This window comes from Vicugna pacos, chromosome 3 (genome assembly GCF_048564905.1).
Source record: "Vicugna pacos chromosome 3, VicPac4, whole genome shotgun sequence".
NCBI lineage: Eukaryota > Metazoa > Chordata > Mammalia > Artiodactyla > Camelidae > Vicugna > Vicugna pacos.
The window spans coordinates 77130729-77140591 of record NC_132989.1 but is presented as its reverse complement, the minus strand read 5'-3'; the positions used below and the strand labels follow the sequence as shown (position 1 = coordinate 77140591).

At 33.5% G+C, this 9863-nt stretch overlaps 1 protein-coding gene across 3 annotated transcripts in view; it reads right to left on the bottom strand.

The window, feature by feature from the left end:
• Positions 1-1192: 1192 nt before the first annotated feature.
• The window catches only part of TRIM23 (tripartite motif containing 23), a 29214-nt gene continuing 20543 nt past the window's right edge, over positions 1193-9863 (bottom strand). For 2 of the 3 annotated variants that reach the window (XM_072958584.1, XM_072958583.1), the window contains exons 8-11: positions 7803-7932; positions 7171-7281; positions 5788-5912; positions 1193-3530 (exon numbers count right to left, since the gene is read on the bottom strand). In XM_072958584.1, the coding sequence (XP_072814685.1) occupies positions 3351-3530; positions 5788-5912; positions 7171-7281; positions 7803-7932 (546 nt within the window). In that variant the 3' untranslated portion in view covers positions 1193-3350. Of the gene's footprint in view, positions 3531-5787; positions 5913-7170; positions 7282-7802; positions 7933-8489; positions 9781-9863 lie in introns of those variants that run through there. The other variant, XM_031673432.2, reaches the window with a different exon arrangement.

Genomic DNA, 9863 nt, shown 5'->3' with positions numbered 1-9863 from the left:
AACAATTTTTGTCTCCAAGTTATAGTATATCTTTTCTTACCTTACTAAATGTAGTCAAGAAAGTATATATTGAGTAAAAATATTATCTAATAATAGATTAGTAGAAATTTGAGCAATAAAACAATGAGTCCAATCTTACATTGATATCATTTCTTCTTTACTTACCCTTATAAATTACTTTGTAGCTATTCAGAACCACTGCTTCTCCTTTCCAGACTCTTAAGAACATTTAGGAGGAACATGTTCAATAGACTTCGCATCCTTATGCTGTAAATGTAAACTTAGACTTTTCTATTGATCAGTAATATTATTTCCTTTACCCACTTTGTACCACAAACTGTGATATAGAAGAATATGCAAAACTGTTCTACTTTAAATTAATATTGTGTCCTCCTTTTAAAAAGTAGAACTAAAATTTGGACACAAGATGATTTTCACTATGACATTTGCCTTTTCTCCCTAATTTTAGGTGTTTTGACCTACCTACCTAGCAACTTAATCATTCCTAAACGCTAAATCCTAAATTTTTGGTAATACTGCCACCAAGTGGTGGTGGTAATGCCTCATTCTCCCCAAAATACTTTGATTAATGAATTTTTCTATTCTATATCACAGATTTAATCAGTAGACCTAAAAACATACACTGCCAGATGTCTTTTTTTAATTGTGTTTTAAATTATTAGCAAATAACATCTGATACTTATACTCATTAGTCCTTTTCATTCATTATTCTTTTAGGGAAAAGCACAGCTGTCTTCCTCATTACCACTTTGAAAATTGAGAAGTATCTCAATGTTACAGAAAAAGTTTTTTTTTTTTTTTTAGCATTATTAGCCTATAGGATATAGCTAAGTTTTCCAAGCCATTTTCTCAAAACAGTTACTTAAAATGCAGCATGAAACAAGGTTAAATTTAAAAAGCAAGTTTTACTTTGTTCAGTGCAAAATTTTAGCTCTACTTTCAAAACACTACATTTATAAAACATGTAATGGGACCTAAATTGCAAATAGTAAGTTATTTCTAAATTTTTAATAAACTGCATCTCAAATTGGACATGCAAGTCAATCCCTTCCCCTTTTTGTCTTACTGGTTTTCTTAACTGCAGCAGAAATATGACTAACTGGTTACTAGCAATAGTACTAGATAAATAGTTCAAGAAACAGAATTTTTAGAATAATGATAGGACTTTAAAATAATTTCAATATTTTATTGCTGTCTATACTGATCATATATGTAATGCAAATAATGGCTTCTGGTGATTATAAAGCATTCCAGAATTACAGACCAGGGCTATACACTTAAAAAAGCCTGCTTTCATAAACCATACAATACTATTAAGGCTTAATACAGAAATTCAGAGCTAGGAGACAAATCCTAATAGGCTGTATTTAAAACCTTTCTCTTATTCTTATATTTGACATTTCCCAGAGGGAACTAACACAATCTTAACTAATAATTAGTGAAAAAATACAACCACAAATAGTAATAAGAACCTGAGAAAAATATTTCTTAAAAAAAAATTCACACGCAAACACTACTGTTATGTACATTATAATCACTTCTAAGCAATTTTTAAATTATGTTTTAACAATATGCTAGGAACGTGAATTTAAATGTTTAGCTAAATTGGTGAAATAATTTACAAGGAAAGCAAGTTTACATGTTAGTGTCAGACTTTTTTTTCAGTTACCTAGTAGAGAAAACAGTTCAAGGGCTCAAGGTAAAGGTAGCATGTTTTAAATTTTTCACAGTTATTGCAATCAGTCAAATACTAATTCAGAAGAATGACTTATATGCACAAGCTACCTGTGTAATGGCATGACCTTTTACTTGAAAAATAAAGGATGAAATATTATATTTACATATTTACACACTGCCCATAACACTGATGGACTTTTTTTAATGCATTGTTTTCTCAAAGTTTTGTTTTAAACAAAAATACATTTGAAGAGACTGAACTAGAACACTGCCACCGAAAAGTCATCTTGTCATCAGACATCAATGTCCTTATAGGAATTCAAATAATAAGATTTAGGATTCAACTTCATCCTAAAATATAAAGAGCATTTTTTAAAAACCCATAAAATCCAATCTGGCTATGTTTAAATATAAATTGTACTGCCATAATAAGGGAGTTTCCTTAAAAAATGAAAAACAGTAAAGAGCACAAGTTTTAAACTTTTACTTCGAACACTGCATAATAAATGTGGTATAAACTTTTTGAACATTTCTTTTCCTTCCTCTACACGTTCTCTCTCTCAAACAACTTTCCAAGGCCTTGTCATGAAAAGCCTTGATCATGTTTTATTGTCAAGATAAATGCACTTATTTTGGGAAAACATTTTAAAGTAAGGTAATAAGCAGTCTCCACTGCTTAAATGACTTCTCTTGAGGTAAAGGCAGTTTGCTACTTAGATCTCTACCTTTTATGCAAAACCAACCCAGGTTTCTATGTGTAACTTACTACATTTTACCTGTAGCCACTCTCACTAAAGATGCAATATTATGTTAAAAAGAAACACACTAAGTACTTTAAATATGTTGGAAAAATATAAGGGCCAATTTAGAGGTCTGACCTAGGAAATTATTACATCCAGGCTCAGCCCTACAAATGAGTCTTTCATAAGTGAAGATCAACTAGTATATAACTGACGTTCACAGTTCTGTTATGAATTGTTCTTCAGTGTAGTACTAATCTGACAGGCCTAGTTAGGTAACATTTCATTCTGACTCACTGAGTTTTATACAAAAGGTTTTACAAGAAACTTTTAGTAAAACACTGTATAAAATACTAATTTTCAATAGCTTATAGTTCTTAGCATTAAAGGTGTTCTGTTATACTGAACATTAAATTAATCCTATTACCCAAAGATGCAGTTTGGATTTTATTTCATTAAGTCACTGTCACTAAATTAATACTGCCAAACCCAGTGAAAAGGCAAGTTAAAGAAGAAGCCATGCTTCGCTTGCTTCATACAGAGGTTCCATTAGGCACTCAGTTAGATAGTCTTTTTTCATTGAAAGAATAAACCTTCACCTACCCTTTCTCTGTGATTACTTCTTTCCCAATATATGGGTCACATATAATCTGAAAATTTTAAATAACAAATTATGTCTCAAAAAAGTATACTCAGTGAATTCCTATTTAATCCAATTTAATCTACTCAATCAGATACAGTTCACTACAGAATATTTTAGAAGCAATATTGTACTGAATTTCCAATCCAAGAGTCCTTTTATATACACATCCTAAGTTAACTAATTATCTTTGAGATACAGAATTTATTACAACATACTGTGTGCAAAATAACTCTTAATCACAAAACTATAAACAGCTGCTGCGTTTAAAATCAGGCAACATCCAATACTCCAGCAGCCACAAGTTGCCGTGAGAGCCAGTCCAACCCTTCATATAGTCCCATACCACTTCGAGCATCACAGCCCTGAATGTACCAGCTTCGTCCACAGCACAACTTATGCAGACTAAGAAGTTCTGTGATTTCTTCTACTGACAGAGCTCCAGCAACATCCTGAAAGATATATACACATCAGAATTTTATTTTTAATCAGCCCATCAAAATTATCATTTTTGTAATTATTGCTATCTAGAATTCTGTTGGTACCATTCTAACAAAAGCCTAAAGTTAAAACCTAAATTCACCGTTCAGTAATTATCCTGAGATTAATGAGAATAGAAAAAAATTAAGAGTTTTGGTTATAATATAGTTTGTAAGAAGAGCCTCACAATGAAATCAGTAAAGGCCATGCCCCCTAAATGAACGAAACTGCCTAGGTAATTATAAGGCATCAACTTAAAAAGAAATTAACACATGTATATCATTAAAAAAATGGCTTTTATATAGGGTTTATATAAGAAGAGTTTATTAAATTCTCACTCCTAACACTACTGAATACCTACTTCTTCCCAGAAGCAAGCATCAGTAACAATTTATTTCATATTTTTCCAGAAAACTTTCATGCACATTCATGCAAAATAAGTAGGAACATACTCTAGTTTTCTTTTTTTTTTTTAGTTAATACACATCTTGAAGATATAGGTATCTTTCCATTATCAGGACAAGCAGATTTTCCACATTATTTTTAACATCTGAGTTGCTTTCCACTGTGTAGGTGGAACATAGTTTTCTTTTTTTTTTTTTTTTGCTGCAATATATATATTTTAATTCAAAGTGAATTGACAGTAATACACCATAAATTCTTATTTTGACACTCACCAAAATAGACACCTGGAAAACCCGCTTTTTGTGACCAAGTACAGAAGGCTTGGTCACATTTAAATCACTGAGAACTAGAGAGAAATACTATCCCAAACCGTAATAGACTTTACATCCATTAAAATTTTCCCAGTCCTTATTGTAATATTGCACAGTGCAACTGCTATATGGCCAACTAGTTGGAACACACTTTTCTTAACCAGTCCTATACTGTATATGTAGGTTGAAGTCATGTGCTTCTGTGCTATTACAAATACATACAAATAGATGCAAACGTATATATTTTTTACATACGTACATTTGCAAAATTGTCCCTAGAATAACCTTAGGATATTTGCCTGCAGGATACATTACTAGAGATAGAAATACAGGGTAAAGTGCATGCACATCTAAAACTTTGACAAGTATTATATTGTCCTCCAAGAAAATGTTTCAGTTTAATACACCAACAGTATATGCAAGTCTGAGGATTATCAAACATTTTGTCTTTAACAATTACGGTAAGTGGAAAATGGTATTTCACTTTGCCTTATTTGCATGTTTTTAATCATAAATAAAGTATATCAGCTCTTAATAGTTTGCCTCTTTTTTTTTAATTAAGGGGAAAATCCTTTACTGTTCATCCTGTTCTTCCTTCTTATGATATCTAAGCCCCCCTTACTACACTAAAGAAAAGCATTCTCCTCATCCCAGAAGTTTAGGCTCAAGATCTAGCAACCCAGCTACTTCCTGTTCATCCTCCCCATTCAGGCACCAAATTCTAACAATTCTATCTCAATGAAAAAGTCTCTTCAATCTGCTTCTACCCTTCTATTCCTCTAATTCAGGAATTTGTTAACTCTCACTTGAATTACTGCAGCAATTTACTCCATCTGCCTGTCTCCACTCCCTTGACCCTCATGAATTCTACATCATACCCCCAGGATTACAATCTTAAAACACTGATATGATCTTATCACCAACTAGCCCAAAAACCTTTTGATGGTTCTTTGCTCACAGAATAAAACCTAAATTTCTCAGTCAGACCCTGTCAGGCCTTTTCGACATGGCGTCATCTGTTACTCTTAGATTTTTTCATCCTCTGCCTACTCCCCCACATACAGATCTGCTTGATGCTCCCTAAAAATACTCATGCTTTTATTTTTTCTGCCTGCAGTGTTCCTTCCTTCACATATTGACTCAAAGTCTTACCCCTAATTTCAACTCATCATAATTTCAATTCAAATTTTTTATAAATCTTAGAATTCCACCTTTAGAACTACTCTCTAATTTCCCACCATACTTTGTTAATATTACTGAAGTTACCAGTTTTCTTTGTATTAGAAATAATACACTTAACAGGCTTACTTATGTACATAAAAGTTTCTGATGGACATCAACTACCTTATTTCTTTTTGTTTAAACTCCAAGGTACCAAGTATAGCACCTTCCATATAGATTGTACTCAAAATAAAGAGCAGAAAATTTATAAATATCTACTGAATTATTTCTCTTGAAATAGTAACAGCTACCTCATGTGGAATGCTAAAATAAGTATTCTGAAATGTGTTACCTGTTTGTTAGCAAAAATCAGGAGCAAAGCATCTCGGAGTTCTTTTTCCGTTAACAACTTTGCAAGTTCACTGTGTGCTTCACTAACTCTGTCTCTGTGACTGCTGTCAACAACAAATACAACAGCTACCAAAAAAAAGACAACAAAAATATTCAGTCACTTATTAAGTTTCAGTGAATGGACTAAATATTTTAATGTTCTAATTACTATATTATGGTTAGTCTACCATCATTATTTTCACAGAAAGGCTGCCTATTATTATAGGATCACCTAGAAATAATATGATCTCAAAGAGTTCACATAACTTTCAAATTTTGTTTCCCCATCAATAACAATATTTACAACACTTGCTCTCCAAACACATATTGCTGTGTGAATATTTTTCTCTTAATAAATGAAAATGTAGTTCTCATGATCTACCTGTGGATGCTACTTCTTCAATTACTACTGCCTTTACCAAAAAATAGTCTTTTAAAAACAAATAGATCACCATCTGTATCTCTCCAGAGTGTTCTCTCTAGGTGTCTAGTACAGCATTTTCCATAGACTGTACTCAAAATACCAGCAGAAACTTCATAAATATCTACTGAATTAATTTTGTTTTGAAATCTTTCCAGCTACCTTATTGTAGCTAAACATCCCAGACTTTTCAAGCATTCCTTATGTTCAAAATTTCATTTTTCCCCCTTAATCACTGGCTCATATTAAACTTAGTATAAAAAATCCCAAAGTAAAAATTATCTAGTCTTTCTTCTAGGTAGAAAACAGGATGACATATGGAACAGGCAGCATGAACATAACATTTGCGTTGGCATAAAGGAAGCAAGGTGTAGAATGGAGCCCAAATGTGAATAAATGCTAGGTGGAATATATGTGATATAACAAAGTTTGGTCAAAAGCAAACTACTATAGGTTCTTCTGCAGGTAGCAAGTAATTGTGAATAGAAATGAAGAAGTGGAGCTATTGAGAGATTATAATCAGATAAATGTTGCACTGAACTGAATTAAACAGAATTATACACCACAAATTCTACCCTACACCACAATATTGCCAGCGATCAATCATATGAACAGTAATAACATACTTTAGGTGTTAAGAGCAACAAGAGGTAAATACTGTTAACTGCCTACATATATAGTTTAAATACTACCTTAATGCTATAATTTTTCATGAAATAAACCAGAGTACATATCCAGGATTTCCACCTTAATTTTCCTAATAATGTGGGGCTTGCTACCAATTTTTAAAAGTATAGTTTTTTTATATTTAAAAGTATAGTCATATATTTAATCAATGCTAGAATATCAGCTTTATAAGCCAAACTACTGAAAACTGGCATCCTAATAATGTGAAAAATTAAGATGTCATTTTTACACTCTTACCTTGAGTATTCAGGTAATAATGTTTCCACAATGGTCTTAATTTGTGTTTTCCACCTACATCCCAAATGGTGAACTTTAGATTCTTATATTCTACAGTTTCCACATTAAAACCTGTTTCAAAAAAAAGTTACTTTAATACTGAATGTATATTTATAATAAGTGACACACCAAACACAGGCAACCCCATTTATAAATGTGACTTACAAATTATTTTCATACAGCAGTATCTACTGCTGCCCAACTGATTCCACTCCTAATAAACATACATAGGGAAACATATACCTGTAACCAGGGTTAGCCCTCTAAGCCATCAGAGTCCTTAGGACCTTGAGCACCCAAATGTCATCTCTGTACCACTACTACCTCCTCACCCCTAAACCTCAGCCAGAGTCACCAATCCTTTATTTCTTCCAACTATCCCATCAACCAATGTTTTGCTCCTTCTAACTATCCCACCAGCCACATTTCATCCCACAGCCACGAATCTTGCATTTTTTTCTCTGAAATGCTGCTGTCTTAAGAGCCTATCTCCCCACCACACTGGCACGAAATAAGACTCCCAAGAACTTAGCTGTAAGCTAGGGTTTGTCTGTAAAATGTCCATTAAGGTAAAAAGCAATATTCATACTTACCAATTGTTGGAATAGGCTGCATGAACTCATCCTGTTTTAATTTAAACAAAATAGTAGTTTTTCCAGCGCCATCTAATCCTAACGTAACAACTCGAATTTCCATTTTTGGTCCAATGTGAACTCTATTGTCCTATAATTTTAAAAAAATTTTAATCTTTTTATTTTGACAGGGAGTTAGAAAGTATCAGCACTAATACTTTTGTTTACAAAATATCTTAAATTATTTGTCTCCTATTCATTCCTTAACCCATTAAAATCTGAGTTGAATTTCCCTATTAAAATACCTTTAGAAATAAAATAAAATACCCTTGATCTTCTTAGAATCATTCCTTATTGCTTTGCTAAATCTCAGCTTAGGAAAACTGACTACGTACTTCATTTTTATGTAAGTTAAAAAAATACACTCACCCACTTAATTTTCCCAGATTTTATAGCTAAACTGAATCTTCTTTAAGATTTTTTATGCTGTGCTAAATATATTAATTAAAAATGAAAAGAGATGCTCACTTCCCATAAATATCCACTGTTAACAATTTCATGACACTTCCATGACACTTCCCTGTGCACACACTGGTTGACATACAAAAATATACTGAAAAAAAAAAAAACCCTCATTACACTGAGACTAACTTTTTACACTCAATAGTACATTATGGAGTCCTTTCATTTCAAAACATACAGACCTACCTTTTTCTTTCAACTGCTTCATTATGTTCCATGAACCACAATTTAACCAGTCTCCAACTGATACATATTAGGTCATGTCTGATTTTTTGATATTATAAACAATGCTGCAATGAACATACTTGTATATATTGCTAGCTGCATGACCTCTCTGTCTCACTTTTCTCACCTATAAAACGAGGATAAAAATAGTACCTAACTTACATAGGATTTCTGCAAGGATTAATTTTTTATAAGATTTCTAAAAATCCTCACAACAGTCCCTGGGATATGGTAACTGCTATTTAAGTGTCAGAAATTATTCTCCTTCCTCATTTGACCACTCTTTTCTGACTTTGGTGATACAAATTTTTCTGGTTTTCATCTCACCTTTATGGATGCTCCCTGTCATTTTCCTTTGATCCACCTCTTTAATGTTGGCATTCTGCAGAGTCTATATGAGGCCTCCTTCTCATTCTACATGTTTTCCTTTGCTCCATGCACTTGAATTACCATCTATATGATGCCGATTCCCAAATCTACAATTCAGTCCAGTCCTAAGCTTCAGAAATACATATTGTTCAGAAACAATATGTGGATCAGAATACCTTTGTGAGAACTCTAGAGACCAGTTGAGAAGCTGCAGCACCCAGGCCATAAAACCAAGGAGGGATTCCACCAAAAGGGTTAGGAAAATTCACCGAATTCTACACACCCATCTGTGGCCCTCCCCCTACCTGGCATAGCATGGTGTGACAGGGAGGAAAACTCTCATACCAGGCTCCTTCCTCCGGACAGAAACAGAGAGAGCGGCCTGAGCGCCCAGTGTTCTGGCTTATCTGGGGGCGGCCTTAGACACTAGTTTCGGTTTCACCAGATTTGGACCTCTTAGTATTGGTGATATAGTTCGGAAGCCACTGGAAACAGAGGCAAAGACATGGCATGTTAGAGCTGTAGTTCCCTGGGGAAACACCAGAGGAAGCAAGAGATTACTGGCTTCTGAGAAGACAGGGGCAAGTTGAGCAGGGAACCTGAGGTAAAAGCAGCACACAAAAGCTCAAAGGCATCTCCTCAGAAGAGTTTTGGGAAGTCTTAGAATCTCTAGCTGGGCTTATAGATGAAAGGCTTCCCAGGCACGAAGACAGCCCATAGAGACTGGGGGAGGCAGTGGTTTTTTCAAAAGCCCAAATCTCAACAAAAGATCAAAAGGCATACCAAGAATCACGGGAAAAAGAGCCCAATCAAAGGAACAAAATAAACTTCAAGTAACTGACACTCAACAAATTCCTATCTATGAACTGCTGGACAAAGAATTTGAAAACCTGTCACAGAGATGTTCAGTGAGCTAAAAGAAACACAAATAAATAAACAAAATAGGAAAACTTTGAATAGACAAAA